At 41.6% G+C, this 19,725-nt stretch overlaps 3 protein-coding genes across 3 annotated transcripts; 1 reads left to right on the top strand and 2 right to left on the bottom strand.

The window, feature by feature from the left end:
* Positions 1-2,077: 2,077 nt before the first annotated feature.
* LOC120366855 (keratin-associated protein 2-1) lies at positions 2,078-2,793 on the bottom strand. The gene has a single exon (XM_039476509.2). The coding sequence runs from the start codon at positions 2,740-2,742 to the stop codon at positions 2,338-2,340; it is 405 nt and encodes a 134-aa protein (XP_039332443.1). The 5' UTR covers positions 2,743-2,793; the 3' UTR covers positions 2,078-2,337.
* Positions 2,794-6,896: 4,103 nt separating this feature from the next.
* On the bottom strand, positions 6,897-7,796 carry LOC101036956 (keratin-associated protein 2-1). Its single transcript, XM_003945076.3, has one exon. The coding sequence runs from the start codon at positions 7,730-7,732 to the stop codon at positions 7,328-7,330; it is 405 nt and encodes a 134-aa protein (XP_003945125.1). The 5' UTR covers positions 7,733-7,796; the 3' UTR covers positions 6,897-7,327.
* A 7,860-nt stretch (positions 7,797-15,656) lies between these two features.
* Positions 15,657-17,160, top strand: LOC101030924 (uncharacterized). Its single transcript, XM_039476510.2, has one exon. The coding sequence runs from the start codon at positions 15,708-15,710 to the stop codon at positions 16,698-16,700; it is 993 nt and encodes a 330-aa protein (XP_039332444.1). The 5' UTR covers positions 15,657-15,707; the 3' UTR covers positions 16,701-17,160.
* Positions 17,161-19,725: the final 2,565 nt, after the last annotated feature.

Below are 19,725 nucleotides of genomic sequence, written 5' to 3' on the forward strand. Positions count from 1 at the left end.
GTGATTTTTCAGGTCATTTACCCACTTTTTAATGGGGTTGTTTTTTGCTTGTTCCATTGTTTAAGTTCCTTATAGATTCTGGATATTAGGCCTTTGTTGGATGCATAGTTTGTGAATATTTTCTCCCATTCTGTAGATTGTCTGTTTACTGTGTTGATAGTTTTGTTTGCTGGGCAGAAGCTCTTTAGTTTAATTAGGTCCCACTCATCAATTTTTGTGTTTGTGGTAATTGCTTTTGAGGACTTAGTCATAAATTCTTTCCCAAGGTTGATGTTCAGAATGGTGTTTATTAGATTTTCTTTTTTTTCTTTTTTTTCTTTTTTTTGATACCATCTCACACCAATTAGAATGGCGATCATTAAAAAATCGAGAAACAACAGATGCTGGAGAGGATGCGGAGAAATAGGAACACTTTTACACTGTTGGTGGGAATGTAAATTAATTCAACCATTGTGGAAGACAGTGTGGCGATTCCTCAAGGACATAAAAATAGAAATCCTATTTGACCCAGCAATCCCATTACTGGGTATATATCCAAAGGATTATAAATCATTCTACTACAAGGGCACGTGCACACGAATGTTCATTGCAGCACTGTTTACAATAGCAAAGACCTGGAACCAACCCAAATGCCCAACGATGATAGACTGGATAGGGAAAATGTGGTACATATACACCATGGAATATTACGCAGCCATAAAAAACGATGAGTTCACGTCCTTTGTAGGGACATGGATGAACCTGGAAACCATCATTCTCAGCAAACTGACACAAGAGCGGGTGTTTACTAGATTTTCTTCTAGGATTCTTATAGTTTGAGGTCTTACATTTAAGTCTTTAACTATCTTGAATTAATTTTTCTATTTGGTGAAAGGTAGGGGTCTAGTTTCAATCTTCTGCGTAGAGCTAACCAGCTATCCCGGCACCATTTATTGAATAGGGAGTCCTATTCTCATTGCTTATTTTTGTTAATGTTATCAAAGATTAGATGGTTGTATGTGTGTGACTTAGTTTCTGGGTTCTCTATTCGGTTTCATTTGTCTATGTCACTTTATATTTTACAACTTTCTGTTTTTGTACCAGTATCATGCTGTTTTGTTTACTAAAGTCCTATCGCATAGTTTGAAGTCAGGTAATGTGATGCCTCTGGTTTTCTTTTTATTTAGGGTTGCTTTGGCTATTTGGGCTCTTTTTGGTTCCATATGAATTACAGAATAGTTTTTTCTGGTTCTGTGAAAAATGACATTGGTAGTTTCATAGAAATAGCATTGAATCTGTAGATTGCTTTGGTTGCTGTGGCCATTTTAATGGTATTGATTCTTCCAATCCATTGGCATGGGATGTTTTTCCACTAATTTGTGTCATCTATGATTTCGTTTAGCTGTGTTCTGTAGTTTTCTCTGTAGAGATCTTTCACTTCTTTGGTTAGATGTAGTCCTAGGGTGTGTGTGTGTATGTGTGTGTGGCTATTGAAGCGTAAAAGAAAGTTGTAAAATACAAAACCATTTTGTGATTAACATGTATCTCACCATACTTAGAAGACGTGTTTGACTTAAGGTCTAATGTCAGGAAACTTTTATTCTCCAGGGTCTTTTCTGAACCTTTGTGATTATAATTACATTAGTAAGTAACTTATTTAATCTTACATTACTCATTTTTCTTTAACTTCAAAAACAGAGGTAATTAGCCAGAAGTTGCCTAAGGCTCCTTCCACCTCTAACATCCTGGGTGTTCTATGATGTGCCAACACGTGTCAGAACAGTAAACACACCCTCAGGCTGGGAACGTAAGTTTTAACCCAGGTGCAGCCTCCCAGAGTGTTTCTTGCTGCAGAACATTTCTCAGGTGTTTGATAAGTGCCTGGAATTCTGAGCACACGTGACTCTGTACACATGATAGAGACATAGTTGTAACCATCTCCTCACTCAGCTGTGCTCCATAAATGCCATTTACAATGCTTATAAGAAACCTACTCAGACTTAGGTTATTTCAGAGAACTATGTAAGAGGATTATTCTGCATATCTCTAGACAAAAAGCGAGACAATCTACCAGAAGGAACTATCACAGAGACCATGATTTCTATGCCAGGAGTATTGAGTTTATTAGAAAGAAGACAAGATGATAGAGGGGTTAGACTGGAGTCCTAGGAAAAAAGAGTTTTCTTCAGCTGTAATTGGTCTGAAAAGGTGTCTTCAATGCATAGTATGAGCTAGTATGAAGAGATGAGGAACCGGCTTCTCAAGGAAACGTGTATTGTTCTGCAGTGAAGCCCTGAGGGGGGGGCAGCAGGATGGACCTGGCCATCTACTGAGGGACCTTTCGTGAAAATGGGCTGCTCAGCAGCAGGTGGAGGTCCTGCAGGTGGTGCTGCAAGGGGCCGGCTGGCCGCAGGGGGGCCGGCAGCAGGGGGACTGCACCCACACAGGCTGGCAGCAGGTGGTGGCCCAGCAGCAGGGCCTGCAGACCACAGAGGTGCACGACGTGGGGCAGCAGGTGATGGGGCGGCAGCAGCCTTCCTGCAGGCAGCAGGGGTCGCAGCACACTGGGCGGCGGCAGGGCTCGCAGATGGGGCGCGTGCAGCGGGTCACGCAGGTCACGGGGCGGCACACGGTGGTCTGGCAGGTCACGGGGCGGCAGCAGCAGGGGTCGCGGCAGCAGCAGGGCTGGCAGCAGCAGGGCTGGCAGCAGCCTCCCCCGCAGCTCAGGGAGGAGAAGGTGGATCCGCAGCAGGAGCCGCACATGGTGGTGTCTGAGGCTGGTGTGGGGTGGGCTGTTGAGCGGAGCTGGGTGTTCTCAGGTGTGAATGTCCTCCTCCCTCTCTGGGCCCTTTATATACCTGGCTGGGAGCTGATGACCCCCAGGACATGAGGTCATTTCCTTGTTTTCACTTATTCTTTCTGAAATAACACCAGCAGATTAGTAAGTTCTCTAGACATTGTTTAGATGCTCAGGTACACACAAAATTCCATTTGTTTTCCTTATTTAGCAGAGACTCAATTATATTTTGCTATTTATGCTTCATATATGAACTTAATGACCCTAACTTCAAAGTCTCCAATTATTGTTATAATTCAATGACGCTTTTGCCAGTTGCTGTTTTGATACCACAAAGTAGCTGTCATGCTCTGAGGCTTACTTGCTAGCGGTTGAAGTGAAGTGAGCACCTTAAGCTGTTAGCATTCTTTTCCACTGCTAAGCTTCCTGGGCAAAAGAAGTTGAGAATAATACTACGGGAATACTTTAAAAGTCAAGATTTCTCCATGAAAGAAGAATTTTCCAGTCCACTTTTTGGAGGTACAAGAATGCATTTCAGTAGGCTTCCATCATTCGGTGTTTTTTGTTTTTTGGGTTTTTTTGTTGTTGTTGTTTGTTTGTTTGTTTTGTCTTGGAGACATGTTCATTGATTTCTATGGTCGTATCTTTCCAGACCAAGGTAAATTTCACTGTAATCTTCATGACAGCCAGTATCGTTAAGTTCTAACTATGTTCCAAGCATCATGTTAAAAAATACATGTATTAATCTAATATTCATAACATTCTTAGGATGTAGATATTGTTTATTCCTCATTTCACATGTAAGGAACCAGATAAGTGACTTCCCCAAGGTCATATACCTAGTAAGTTTTGGAGCCAATACTCATTCCAGAAACATCTGCGGGAACATTATTTGTCAGCCCAAAAAGCTGAAGAACTCACTATAGCTAAAGAATGGATTGTAGGTACCACATTTCCAGGTATTAGGGAATGGCTATTTTATTTAGGAACTTTTACAGTGTGTTTACTTTGAAAACAGTTATTTGTGATATGACTAATTTTTAGAGTCAGCTGAAAGGACTCTATGTCTTACCAATAGCCTCAGGAATGGGAAGAATTACTTCCTGTTCAGCCTTCTGAAAATGTCGAAACATATCCTAAGGAGATAGTATCATAGTTGGACATAATTGAATGATCGTGGGATACTGTGAACAAAGCTGTCAATATGGTGAGGCAGTCAAAGGAGTCTTTCTAGACGAAGGTTGCAATCTTGCAGTATAACAAAACCCTCAGGTAGTGATCCTGGTTGAACGTGTTCCCAGGCCTCATCTGACCCATATTCCAGTGTCTTCAGCATCTCCCTTTGTGCTATGCTGGGGTTCATTTCTGCTTATAGAATGAATGAATTTGCTGGGGTTCTGACTTTTTCCTTTACAACTAAGTCTGTTTTATTAGGTTGGTGCAAAAAGTAATTGCAGTTTTTGGCATTACTTTCAATGGCAAAAGCTGCAATTACTTTTGCACCAACCTAATAGATCTGAAGTTGAAGTTCAAGTATAAGCCTTCTTATTGACCCCATTTCTTGCATTGTTCCTTACAGGTTTACCCAAACCTGCACCAATCACTCTGGTCAACCAGAGGATAGGGTGACTGTGGAAATAAACGAGACCCAATAATAATGATAGGTTTGGGAGGAAACAAGGCATTCTCCATTTGAGAAAACAGTTTTTGTTTTGTTTTGTTTTGTTTTGCAGAAAGTTGTTTTATTTAGGTAGAGAAAGAGAAAAAGAAGAGAGAAAGACTTCCACAAAGAGTGTGGAAGGGGACTCCAGAGGGGAAATCCAGGAGGGGAAAGAGAGCTCCCACTATGTGGGAGGGGATTCCAGGGAGCTGGAAATCCCAAGATAACATTTTTAAATAAGGAGGTCTCTAGAAGGCTAACAAGAAAAACTCTGAGAGGGGAAAAACAAATGTACTTAGCAAATTTTAAAAACAGTGATCAAGAATATATAGAAAGAAATCAGATTTGTGAGCCAAGTCATTGGTTAATTACCAAATTGTTAACAAAGATAAAACTGCATTATACACGTACTGAAAATGTAAAGATTTTGAATATAATAGTCTTGTTGAGAAAGTTTTACTGTATTTGCAGAAAAAATATCCTTCTTCATGAATCAGTTTATTGTTTTATTGTAAGAATATGCACATCCGGCATGAGTTGACAGTTGGGACGGAATGAGGATGTCTTTCTCTCTTCTTACCAGTCCCCTTAGAACTTATTCATTCATCATTCAATACATCATTTCTCATTATACTCAATATGCCAAATATCGTGCAGGTCAGTGGGAATCTAGTAGTGAACATAGTCAGTCAAGATCCTGGCCCTCAGTGTAAGTTAGCTCAGCCATTGTGGAAAGCAGTTTGGCAATTTCTGAAAGTATTTAAAACAGAATTACCATTCGACCCAGCAATCCCATTAATGGGTATGGACCCAGAGGAATATAAATCATTCTTACATAAAGACACACACATGCATATGTTCATTGCAGCACTATTCACAATAGTAAATATATGTGATCAACCTAAATACCCATCAAGGGTGGACTGGATAAAGAAAATGTGGTACATATACATTATGGAATACTACACAGCCATAAAAAGGGATATTATGTCATTTGTAGCAATGTGGCTGAAGCTGGAGGCCATTATCCTAAGTGAACTAACACAGATACGGAAAACTAAATACCATGTGTTCTCATTTATGAGTGGTAAGCTAAACACTGAGTATGGATGGACTCAAACAAGGAAGCAACAGATACTGGGGCCTACTTGAGGGCGAATGGTGGGAGGAGGGTGAGGATCAAAAAACCACCTGTTACTATGCTTTAATTAAATTAATTAATGTTTTGAGACAGAATTTCACTCTGTCACCCAGGCTGGAGTGCAGTAGTGCAATCTCAGCTCACTGAAGCCTCTGCCTCCTGGGTTTAAGTGATTCTCCTGCCTCAGCCTCCTGAGTAGCCTGGATTACAGGTGTGTGCCACCATGCCCAGCTAATATTTGTATTTTTAGTAGAAACAGGGTTTTGCCATGTTGGCCGGGCTGGTCTTGAATTCCTGACCTCAAGTGATCCACCCACCTCAGCTTCCCAAAGTGCTGGGATTACAGCCATGAGCCACTGCACCTGGCCATCCGTTACTATGCTTATTACTTAGGTAATGAAATAATTTGTATACCTAAACTTTGTGACACACAATTTACCTATATAATAAACTGCACATGTACTCCTGGACTTAAATTAAAATTAAAAAAAAAAAGATCCCTGCCCTCACAAAGCTTACCTTCCCTTCCTTCTCTCAGTGGGCAGATAGATAAGCCCAGGAATACATGCTGAACAGTCCAAAAAAAAAAAGCCTCTTTTATATCAGATGCTACGTACTAAAAACGTATTTCTCAGGGAAATGATAGTGGTTAGCCTTCCTTACCAATTTACACATGTTTAACAATATCAAAAATATACCCAGTATGGATTAATGTAATCAACATTTCAACTGCATGGGCGTTGTTTAAATGGTAAGATGTATGTATGCGGAGCTCAAAACTAGGATGATTACAACCAAGGCTTCATTTCTCCCTGTCTTCTCAGCAGCAGCTACTCCACTGGAAGTAGAACTGGCCTTGGTGGTGCTATTGGGAACCGTAGAGAAGATGGGATAGTGGTTCCTCCAGCGTAAGATATACAGGGGCTAGGGATTCCCAGGTCCTATTTGACATCAATCACTGCACAGTTTTCTGTATGGACGAACAAACAGGCTGTAACTTAGACTTCCTCCCCCTTATCATGAGTGTAACTTATTCATGAGTCAAGTTTATGTTTACAGAGACTTACTGTAATCTCATCATTTCCTCAGCATCACCATAAAACCTGCAACTTAAAATATGAAGGTGAATCACATGAGATGATTGAATTTATCTGAAATGCTATTAAAATTATAGCTCTTCCACCTGAATTGTTCCGATTCTAAAACTCAAAAATGGCCCCTAGAAAATCCTTCCTTTCGTTCTTCTGATTCTGTATCCTGTAATGTAAGCTAAAAATGAGCTTTTGAAGAATGATAAACAATAAATAAAAAGAAATGTGTTTGCTTCCCCAGAAATAAAATTTTATTTTATATTTTTTTTACAATGCAAAAATACAGCATACAAATAGTATTATCTTAGAAGAAAAAAAATCTCATCTGAGAACCTTGAAATAGTAGAAAAAGGGTGATGAGTCACTGGGACAGAGTTCTATTCAAGAGGAGCTTTGATTTTTATTCACTCGTTGTTGTTTTTTTTCAAGCCAGGAATTCAAATGATGAAAGCTAGAATTTTTCTGAGGATTTTCAGAGAGGGCCAGGATTAACTGCATAATTATGTGGGGAAATAGGATGTTATTGTTGAGTTAGTAGTGGTTGAGGATCAGCTAGGCTTCAAAGGTGGAGTCTCTCATCTGATCCAGAAGGGGTGGAGGAGTCTGCATGGTTCTGTGCACCTGGCAATGTTTTGTGTGTTGCCGGGAGAGGTGGGGTCTCAGCAGCAGGTGGAGGTCCTGCAGGTGGTGCTGCAAGGGGCCGGCTGGCCGCAGGGGGGCCGGCAGCAGGGGGACTGCACCCACACAGGCTGGCAGCAGGTGGTGGCCCAGCAGCAGGGCCTGCAGACCACAGAGGTGCACGACGTGGGGCAGCAGGTGATGGGGCGGCAGCAGCCTTCCTGCAGGCAGCAGGGGTCGCAGCACACTGGGCGGCGGCAGGGCTCGCAGATGGGGCGCGTGCAGCGGGTCACGCAGGTCACGGGGCGGCACACGGTGGTCTGGCAGGTCACGGGGCGGCAGCAGCAGGGGTCGCGGCAGCAGCAGGGCTGGCAGCAGCAGGGCTGGCAGCAGCCTCCCCCGCAGCTCAGGGAGGAGAAGGTGGATCCGCAGCAGGAGCCGCACATGGTGGTGTCTGAGGCTGGTGTGGGGTGGGCTGTTGAGCGGAGCTGGGTGTTCTCAGGTGTGAATGTCCTCCTCTGCCTCTGGGCTCTTTATATACCCTGGCCGGGTGATAATGACCCCTGGACACATGGTCATTTTTCTTGTGCCTCTTCTGGCCAATTAAGTGAAGATTTAACATTGACTACTAGTATTTTTGGTCACTCTTCACCTCATACCTATTCATGTACATACACCACAAATATTCATTCATTGTCTTTTATTGTTTATCCTTACCAGATTTAGATATTGGATTTAATTCTGATTAATTTTCCCTTGAACTATTCCTAACCCATGAAAAAGAAAAGAATGTGTTTTCTAAGCTAGTGTCTAATCACTTTGCCCTTTGGCGCTAAAATTAGCATGTTATTTCTTGTCTTCAAAGACTCTCATCACCACCACCCAAGCAATGACTTTCCTTATTAATGCACATGGGCATGATGGTAGCAGGTTAATAGCATTACCCTAGTGCAGACCAGTAGCCACCTGCTTTACAGATAGCTCCTTCCATGACTCACTTAAAGGCAGGCTTGTGGTTTTTCATGTGAGCAGGGACCACATGGAATGAAGATCCCTGCTCACTGGTGTGGTCACTCTCCCCTGACTAGGACCTGGGCTTTCCTGCCTTGGTTTTGCTGTCTCATCACTCACCTAGAATGCCCTCCTCATCCTTCCAATCCAAACTCAACTTCTACCTTGATTGTAAAAGCCTCTTCAAGGATGCACTGCAATTATCTTTGTGATTTATTTGGAATTAAGCATTGCATCAGTAGAATCCGGGAAGGGATTGCAGAGAATATGTCAGCTTATGCCCTCCCTCTACAGCTGAGGTCCTGAGAGTTTACCAAGGTCACACAATGAGGTCACCATATGAGGTCTGAGGTCAAGATCTCCTCAATCTTCAGTAAGTAGCCTCTACTATGAGTTTTATGCTTATTGGGCTCAGTGAACCATAGTCTTTAGACAGGAAAGAAAACATGCATTAAAGTAGAAGCCCATGCCACTATGCAACACATCCATGTAACAATGCTGCATTTGTACCTCTTAAATTTATATGAATTAAACAAAAATTTTAAAAAAATTAACTTTCATTTTAGCAGCAAAGTTAGAAATGGTACTGGAAGAGAATCAGGGAAATGTTTTGCACAGATGACAAATTGTCGTCCTGGACCCCTACTGACTCCAATAAGGAGGCAATCTGTCTGAGAGGCTGGAGAAGAGGCCTGGAGACAGCTACATGACACAGGGTTTTTTAGGGGAACTTACATACAAGGATGATCCAGTGGAAGTGGCTGGACAGGTGAACTGCTACCATATTTAAAAAGCATGCAGTTCATATAGCATTTTCACCTAGAACCCTCCACCGAACAACCTCCATTTAATCCAAAACAAGGACCTCAATCCCCGGTATGACCCGTGTTCTAACCTTTGGTCTGGAGATTCAAATGTCCTTCATAGATAAGGGATGGATCTCCAGGTTGGCCACTCCCGATCTGTAGCTCAGAAATCCAAGCATACATTCGTCTTTGATTGTAGGGTCATTCTCAATGTATGCTTAAGTTAAGTTATTGCTGCCAGGTGTATCTTCCATACCCTCCACCCTCCACCCCAGCACACCCTTGAATAGCCTTTACATTCTAATCACACCATTCTTCTGGGATTTTCCTTGGGCCAGGGTATGCAGAGAAACATTGCAACCAGATATCGCAGCAGCAATACAAACTACTACAATAAAAAAGAATAATGATTGTAACAACAATCGTACCATATAGAAAGTTTTTCCAAGCGCTTGGGAGTTGATTAAACCATGTGGTTTCAGGGTCATAAGACAGAGATTCTATAGCAGAAATGGGGGTATCTGGGGCCAGCATGGCCTGTGTTATATTGTGAGAGTAATCAGATATATGTACAAAATTCAGTTTTAATTAACACACAGGTTCTGTCCTGATAGGCAGTTAAGATGTCCTGGGCCATGCAATTTTGCAAAGTAATGCATCTAAGTGGGCAGTTTCTTCAGTGAGAAGAGTAATATCATGGCAGGTATCATTAAAGGCCGCAGCCCTATGTTTGGCCAGGGCCTCAGCTTGCAGCTCTGTGTCTCTTGTCAACACTTGGGAGGCAGGAAGGGGGATGGCAAAAGTGGCCAAAGGGGAAAACCACCAGGATGCATGGTTCCAATAGTGCCTGGCTTTTACACTTGCCCGGTTAGTAAGAATGGTGTCTAAACTGAACCCAGTGTGTCCCATCAAATGAGGATGCCCCCAGGTGCATCTACCAGTCCAGTTATAGGGTAAGTAAGGCCAACTGTGGATGCCACATGCCCACAGCCATCCTAAGAGGTGGGATAGGTCCCCACATGGAGAGTCACTCTGCCGTCGCAGTCACGTATCACTGGTTACCTGAAGAGATCGGTTACAATGCTATCACATTCCACTGGTTACCTGAAGAGATAGACTATATTACATTGTCCTGGTAGCCATCCTATATTACCAGTTTTAGCTTCTGGCATGCTATTATCATGCCTTTTAATACATATGGGTGCACAACCCACAAGCCGTATCTATACTGCCTTCATCCACCCTGGCCCATCATCTGCAGAATACCCCTGGGTGACATTAACCTGCTCCTATACTAGGTGGAAAATATATTATCTTGTCTCTAATGGTGGGAAAGTTATCCATACTCATGGATAGGAAGAATCAATATCGTGAAAATGGTCATACTGCCCAAAAGTAATTTATAGTTTCAATGCTATCCCCATCAAGCTACCACTGACTTTCTTCATAGAATTGAAAAAAAACTACTTTAAATTTCATATGGAACCAAAAAAGAGCCTGTGTAGCCAAGACAATCTTAAGCAAAAAGAACAATACTGAAGGCATTCTGTTACCTGACTTTAAACTATACGACAAGGCTACAGTAACCAAAACAGCAGAGTAATGGTACCAAAACAGATATACATAGACCAATGGAACAGAACAGAGGCGTCAGAAATAACATCACACATCTACAGCCATCTCATCTTTGACAAACCTGACAAAAATGAGCAATGGGGAAAGGATTTCCTACTTAATAAATGGTGTTGGGAAAACTGGCTGGCCATATGCAGAAAACTGAAACTAGACCCCTTCCTTACACTTTATACAAAAATTAACTCAAGATGGATTAAAGACTTAAACCTAAAACCATAAAAACCCTAGAAGAAAACCTAGGCAATATCATTCAGGACATAGGCAGAGAAAATTGACATCTTCCAAAAAATTCATGGGCAAATTGGGAAGGTAAATGTAATTATAGAAGATGTATTTAACCCAGCATGTACTTTGTGCTAATTGCAAGTGAATCATATTATTACTTAGAAGCATTCTTTAGCTGTGATGCTTAATTATGATTACATGTACTGGGGACAAACTAACTCACTTTATTATTTTATTTTATTTTTTAAGTTTTGAGGTAAAAGTGCAACTTTGTTACATGCATAGATTGCATAGTTGGCAAGTCAAGGCTTTTAGGGTATCCATCAGCTGAGTAACATAAATTGTACCCATTAAGTAATTTCTCATTGTCAACCCCTCTCTCACCCTCTAAGGTTTCTGAGTGTCCATGGTCTATCATTCCACTCTCCATATCCACGTGTACACATTATGTAGCTCCCACGTGTGAGAACATGTGATATTTGTCTTTCTGTGTCTGATTTATTTCATTTAAGATAATGACCTCCAGTTCCATCCATGTTGCTGAAAAAGACATGATTTTACTATTTTTTATCACTGAATAGCATTAAGTGATATTATTTTTTAAAGTCCAAGCCAACCAAATTAGTCTAGCCTGCACTCTGGGGCAATTATTAAGTAAAATGAGGGTTATTTGAATACAAACACTGCAATACTGCAACAGTCTGGTAACTAAGACAATTATTCTGGGGTTAAAAGATGGGTCATGTATACAGTGTGGTCACAGGGATATTTGTCCCAGGCAAGACAGAGCAAGATTGATGATATTTCATCATACAACTCAGGATGGCATGCAATTTAAAAGTTACAAATTGTTTATTTCTGAAATGTTTCATTAAATGTTTTAGGACCATGGTTGACCATGAGTACTGAAATTGTGGAAAGTAAATCCACAGATAGGAAAAGACTACAGTAATACCATGAACAGTGCATTAAGGGTGATTCTGGTCAGGGCTCGGAAGAAAAGAATAGCTGTAGGGAAAGTCTGAATCTTCTTACAGTTTATTTAGATGATCATGATAAGAATCTGGGAGAAAGATGGACACTAGAGGCTATTCTGATGAGATCTCAGATGGAAATGAGGAACAAGAATTGGAAACTGGAGTAAAGGTCATCCTTGTTACAAAGTGGCAAAGGACTTGAGTGAATTATGCTCATGTTCGAGGGCTTTATGGAAAGCAGAGTTCAAGAAAGATGAACCAGTATATGGGGAAAAGAAATTTCTTTCTTTTTTTTTTTTTTTTTTTTTGAGACAGAGTTTTGCTCTTGTTACCCAGGCTGGAGTGTAATGGCGCGATCTCGGCTCACCGCAACCTCCACCTCCTGGGTTCAGGCAATTCTCCTGCCTCAGCCTCCTGAGTAGCTGGGATTACAGGCACACGCCACCATGCCCAGCTGATTTTTTGTATTTTTAGTAGAGACAGGGTTTCACCATGTCGACCAGGATGGTCTCGAACTCTCGACCTCGTGATCCACCCGCCTCGGCCTCCTAAAGTGCTGGGATTACAGGCTTGAGCCACTGCGCCCGGCGGGGAAAAGAAATTTCTAAGAAAAATGTTGAAGGAGCTGTATGACATCTTTGAACTGCATACAGTAAAATACAAGAGGAAAAAATGATTTGAAGATGGAATTCATAATTAAAAGGGAAACAGAACATAAAGATGCAGAAAATGTGCAGCCTGGCCATATAAAGAATGAAAAAGCATGCAAGGATGTGGCCAAGTGATGCTTTGATATAAGGATTGATATGAATAGAAGGAAGCTAGGTGCCGTTCATCGAATCAATGGGAGAATAACTCTGAAGGCATTTCAGAGATCTTTGAAGCTGTCCCTCCCATCACAGGCTCCAAATATGAGAATCTTGAGGTCAGAAAGGGCTTGGTACTCTCCGCTTTCTACCACAATGCCCTTGGCTGCTCCAGTGGTGGCTAAAGTGGGCTTAGACGAGACTTGTGCTGCCATTGCAGAGGGCACAAACTGTGAGTCTTGGTGGCATTCACGTAGTCCTGACTAGATACACAGACTACGGAAGTCGTGGGAGCATGGTGCTCTCCACCTAGGTATCAAAGGATGTTTCTGACACCTGCCACAGGGGTGTAGCCACTGCAGAGAGCTTCTCCTAGGACCATGCTCAGGGAAACTAGGGGTCAGAGCAGCCACTGAGACCCTAGAACTGTAGAACTATCAGCCTGCGATACTAGCCTGAGAGCTACCGGCAGAGACACCAATCAGAAAGCTGCTGCATGGACTGAGCCCAGCAAAGTTGTGGAGCAGGGCTGTCTGAGGGCTTTTGGGGTCTAACACCAAGACCTCCAGGCAGCCGTGCCCCATGGCAGGCGTGTCCAAGAGACAGCACACGGAGTCAAATGTTATTCTGCAGTCTTAAGATTTAATACTGTTTTCCCTCTTGGACTCATCGGGGGCCAGTTATCCTTTTTTCTTTCCTGTTGCTCCCTTTTGAAATAGCTATGTCTGTCCTATGCCTGTCCCGCCGTTGTATTTTGGAACTAGGTAAATTCTTTCATAGGTTCACGTATGGAGGAGAATTTTCCTCAGGATAAGTCCTGGTTTGAGTTTCACTCATATCAGATTTAGATGAGACTATTAGATTTACATTTTGACTTTTAAGCTGATGCTGGAACAAGTTAAGACTTTGGGACTACTGAATAGATTTTGCATATGAGAAGGACATGGATTTGGGGGCCAAGGGGGGAATGCAATGGTTTGAATGTGTGCCTCAAAGGTCATGTGCTGGAAACTTGATTCCCAAGCAGTGTTGTTGGGGGGGCGCTCACAGGAGATATTTGGGTCATGGTGATGCCACCCTTATGAGTGGATTAATGTTGTTATCACGAGAGTGGGTTCCTTATGAAAGGATGAGTTTGGCTCCCTTTTTCTCTGTCTCACCCTCTCTTTTCCCTTCCACAATGGGATGACAGTATTCCTGGTTGTCTATAAACATGTCTCATTCTATAAACGGAATCCTAACTTCCACAACTTTCCACATATGTTATTTATTGGGGACATGTTACTGACCATATAAAAAATTTGTTTTCTGGAAAGGAAACTCTGATCTCTTTGTTTGGAAATCAAAAGATGTATACATTTTGAAAGGACCCTACATTCTTCTATGTCACCAAAAAGGCTTCATTCACTCAACAAACATTTACAACCAGTGTCCTCCGTGCTAAGTATCATGATAACAAGAATAAATGCCATAGCCCATGCCTTCAGGCTATTTGCATCGCACATGGAGGAATGTCAGAAGTAAATGATTATAAATAGACTAGAATGTGTCAAATTATGAGCACAAGACAGGAAATAATGATAATATATGAATGGGGTAGCTTATCAGGAAAGGTATTACTGAGGAGGAAATGTTTTAACTGGGTTTTGACAGGAGTAGGAGTTTGCAGAGTGGACAAAAAAGAAGAAACATTCCAAGAAGATGAAACAGCTTCAGCAAGCCTTGCAAATTTTATTTTCTACCCCTTTCTTAGCTACACTAAGACATATTAGGCTTACCTTCTTTCTAATCTTGGACAAGTCTTTTTGTTTGTTTTAGCTTTGCAATGCTTCTTTTGAGAAGCATTTATTCTGCTAAAAGAATAATAAGAATGTACCCTACCTCATAAAGTTGTATTAAAGAGTGAAAATGAAATAAATATAAGATATTTGGCACAATGCCTAGTACACAGACAATACTTCACAAGTAATATACATACGCTGAGGATGTATGGAACTTATCGATATACTATACATTTTGATTTTAGTTATCTAAGAAAAATAATTGTTTTTTTTTTTTTTTCATTTTTGCCAAATTCTGTTTCCTTCGCCTGTGTCTTATACAAGTACTTGCAGGAAAATGATGAGGGTTTGTCTGTTCTACACCCAGAGTGTCCAATAGAATATCTCAGATGAATATTATTGAAGGCTTAATAACTTCAAATATTGTTTACATGCAATTTTGATGATCAAAGAAGTTTTGCTAAATCAAAACTTCCTACTCTTAATGCCTATACTGTAAGACATACAGAAAAATGTGGTTTTACTCTTTAAAGCAATGAGTCATAGCTATGTACTTTCACTTAAAGTGATGTAATAAGATCTGACAGAGTTTAGGACTTCCTTAGGATCTGACCATTTCCCAGACCATCTCCCAGACCATCCAAGAAGCACATATGGGATCAGAGTCATCCTCATTATGGATGGGACATCATTCTCCCAAATGAATCCTTCCTTCTCATTCCTTTCCAGCATTTCATCTCACCAGGACGTTCTTTGATAGCAAAAGATATATTCACATTTTAAAAATTGCCCCACATGATTTGCAGAGAGCAATCTACAGGTAGGAGGGAGAGTCACATGTAAAAACAAGATGTGAGAGTCATGTGACCAGTGCTTTGTAAAATACAAAAGGTGACCCCACTGACCAAGAAATATGATTAGTGTTTCCAATGGAAACACAGGAGCACAGCAGGAAAAGGAAATGTCTTATGTATTCTGTTTAGAAGTATTTAACTAGAAACACACAATTATGTAATTACATGATTAAGCTTTCCAGCAGGTAAATAATAACAAGAAAATAATGACGTGGTGACAACGGGCCTTCAGCAGGGTATAAAAGGGGTCATGGGCCCAGAAGACTTCCAAACCCAAGAACTTCACTCTCCTGGAAACCCACCCAGATCCTCCAACTTCTGACACCATGGTCAACTCTTGTTGTGGCTCCGTGTGTTCTGACCAGGGCTGTGGCCAAGACCTCTGCCAGGAGACCTGCTGCCCTCCCAGCTGCTGCAGGCCCCAGTGCTGCCAGTCTGTGTGCTGCCAGCCCACCTGCTGCCGCCCCAGCTGCTGTCAGACCACCTGCTGCAGGACCACCTGCTGCCGGCCCAGCTGCTGTGTGTCGAGCTGCTGCAGACCCCAGTGCTGCCAGTCTGTGTGCTGCCAACCCACCTGCTGCCGCCCCAGCTGCTGTGTGTCCAGCTGCTGCAGGCCCCAGTGCTGCCAGTCTGTATGCTGCCAGCCCACCTGCTGCCGCCCCAGCTGCTGTCAGACCACCTGCTGCAGGACCACCTGCTGCCGGCCCAGCTGCTGTGTGTCCAGCTGCTGCAGACCTCAGTGCTGCCAGTCTGTGTGCTGCCAGCCCACCTGCTGCCGCCCCAGCTGCTGTCAGACCACCTGCTGCAGGACCACCTGCTGCCGCCCCAGCTGCTGCATCTCCAGCTGTTGCCAGCCCACCTGCTGCCGCCCCAGCTGCTGTCAGACCACCTGCTGCAGGACCACCTGCTGCCGCCCCAGCTGCTGCATCTCCAGTTGCTGCCGGCCCAGCTGCTGTGTGTCCAGCTGCTGCAGACCTCAGTGCTGCCAGTCTGTGTGCTGCCAGCCCACCTGCTGCCGCCCCAGCTGCTGTCAGACCACCTGCTGCAGGACCACCTGCTGCCGCCCCAGCTGCTGCATCTCCAGCTGTTGCCAGCCCAGCTGCTGCCGCCCCTCTTGCTGTGAATCCAGCTGCTGCCAGCCCACCTGCTGCCGACCCAGCTGCTGCCGCCCCTCTTGCTGTGAATCCAGCTGCTGCCGCCCCTGCTGCTGCCTGCGTCCAGTCTGTGGCCAAGTCTCCTGCCACACCACTTGCTATCGTCCAACCTGTGTCATCTCCACCTGCCCCCGCCCCATGTGCTGTGCCTCCTCTTGCTGCTGAGCCCTGACTCACCTCTCCCTTCACTGCTGGCCCACAGATGTAGACCCTTCTTCTGTGCTGACCATTAGGACACATGGAGTGGGATTAATGTCATTCAATAGGATGGACTTCATGTTTCCAATGAGCCCATAACCATTTCACTAATTCCCTGAGAACATTCTGGTTCATTTTAAACTCCCTCCCCTGCTTTCTTTTCTTCCAGTGGTGGCAACAAGTACAAATTAATTGTAATCCACTAGCTGTGAAATTATTCCGATCCTCTAAATTCTTCATATTCTTTATCACTTTGAGGCTATAGATTCTCCTTCTCAGTGAGGTAGACATTACCTGCAGGACCAGTATTTTCACTGATGTTGCACGCTCAGACCCAGGCGTCCAGTTATATTGTTTTCCTGTGAGTGTGACTTTCTTATGTTTTGTTGCATCTCTGCTTTCTAATAAACTTTTCTGCACATAAGAATTCATTGGTATCATCCTCTATTGCTTTCATATCATTTTACTGATTCCCTAGGCAATTATATTTTACACAAAGACACAGGAAGAGCAACTCATATTGAAATCACTTTGAAGATATATGCTATTTCAAATATAGATAATTTAAGGCAATAGAATAAAAGTGGTGTGTGTGTGTGTGCACATGTTCTTAATATCCTAAATTAGGACAGATTTAATTCATGCCTTGGCTCTTGAAACACATTTATCTTTAACATATTATATCTCATAATACTGTTGTCCATATTTTGACAAAAAGGATAAAACCCAATTTCTGAAAAGCAGACATCAATGAAAGAAGAGAAATCTTCTATAAAGAATTTAATGTACTCGATTCATTTCACTCAATAAATAACATTTGGGAATTTATAATCAAAAAGTGGTTTTTATTTCTAAACGAGTTTAGCATATGAGAAAAAATACATATTGAGCTGTATTTCATCTGGATAGTGTGGTGTATTTCTGACTGTGGGCTCTAAGGGTTTACCTTACAATTCAAACACCTCCACACTTAACATTTTAATATATATAAACCCAGCAAGGCTGAAAATGTCAAGGCTCACTTTTCTTTTTAAGAATTATTTTATTGGAATTAGTTCATAGCTTTGAGTAATTCTCATCTGGGGTGCATATCCTAATTAGAATCTCCAAGAGTGGTTCCTTCATTTGAATCTGAAAGATTACCATAAGTGATTATTAACATAGTATTCTAGTGGGAGCACCTGCTCTTGATGTTTTTACTTTTATTTGCCTATGATCAGCTTTGAAGTGACCCTAAGCTATTGAACCAATCAAATTTATGTAACTTAAGTAAAATCTTTAATAAATAAGCTAGCTTTAAAAATATTGGCAAAGTAATATTAGAAATGTCTTAAGAAATGCCAGTATGCATTTTTGTTTGCATTTTTTTTATTGCATTTTAGGTTTTGGGGTACATGTGATGAACATGCAAGATTGTTGCATAGGTACACACATGGCAGTGTGGTTTGCTGCCTTCCGTCCCCTCACCTGTATCTGTCATTTCTTCCCATGCTATCTCTTCCCGCCTCCCCACCCCCCCGCCCCTTCCCCATTTCCCCCCAAAGGCACACTGATGCAAGAACAGTGTATGGGCTCCTGTGTCAGATTAACAAGGTTTTCTTGAAATGTTAACCGACCCCTTAATAAAGGTTATAAAGGTTGTAAAAGGCTTATGGAAGTTATATTTTATGGTCAAGATTAAAATTTTATAGATTATTTATAACATTTTGAAAAACAAATTTAATTGGCTTCATGTTGCTTTATTAGGACTTAGTGTTTCAAAAATTGACTTATTTTGTAGTGACCTGTCATATCATGTGTTTTTAAATCTTTAATATTTGACAAACTTTCTAAATCAAATTACAAAGTATGTATTTTCCCTATCTAATTAATTCTTTAAGATATTAGTTTCCCTAGACTCCAAAAATGACATAATTTGACTTATTTGGTATGAAAATTATACAGGAAGCATATATAAAATGGTGTTTGGTTTTCTTTGGGCTGTATTGATATGTACTCCAAAATTATGGGGAACTCCTATAATTCTAATATGACATAGTGTACATTCTCAGTAATAATTATAATTATTATGTTAAATTATTCTGTACCATAGTAGTAACAAATTTTTTTGTCAAGTGTGTTTTTGACTATGGCTGCCCTAAAACTTTTTGTCACCCATGGACAATTGTTGCCTTGTTTTGGTCCTCTTTAGAAGATGGTTTTATAATCAGCTATGAAACTCCAGCAGGTGTTCCATAATGTAGGTTTCTGATAACTTTGGAGATTGTGACATCAGAATGGAGGAAAAACTTTTAGGACTCATGGAGAGCTGAAATGTTCATGAATATCAAGCAAAACAGGAATTAACCACATGAACTGAACTAATAGAAGACTGAAGAAATCTTTTTGACTTTTTGCTTAAAACATTGCTGATCCTGTTTTGTTTTTTCAGTCAAGGAAACTTTTCTTTTGAGCTACTGACAGCTTTTAACAGGTTAGTATACTCCTATAAACAAAATTTGAAGCATATTTGTTTCTTTCTACCTGATTTTCTCCAGAATTGGAAACTATTTGTGAGTATTCTTAACTTGTGGCAATACAGTTATTTGCATAACAGCAATAAGAATTTGGTTTTATTTGTAACAGAACACAGTTGGAGAAATTGGTCATTTTACCAAGGCTTTGACTGGAATGACATGCTCTTCTCTAAGGAATCAAACTTGACTTATGGAACCAATAAAATCCCCTTGGGAAAACTGGCTTCATACCTTGTCTACACAGTCCCTGTACAGGGTTCCTGATCTATGGTAAGTAAAGCATGTCACTTTCTAACAGATCCATGAGCCCCACATTTATCTTGGAACCTCAAGATGAGAGGAATTCACCCAACTCATAGATATTTGATGGTACAAATCCATGACTGTGCTCAGCTTTTCAAAAGTCTTACCTGAGATTCCTTCTACGGAACAAAGTTCTGACAGGGACAAGGGGCAGGGGAATTCTAGGCAGAAAA

Source organism: Saimiri boliviensis, chromosome 17, assembly GCF_048565385.1.
Source record: "Saimiri boliviensis isolate mSaiBol1 chromosome 17, mSaiBol1.pri, whole genome shotgun sequence".
NCBI classification, from domain to species: Eukaryota; Metazoa; Chordata; class Mammalia; order Primates; family Cebidae; genus Saimiri; species Saimiri boliviensis.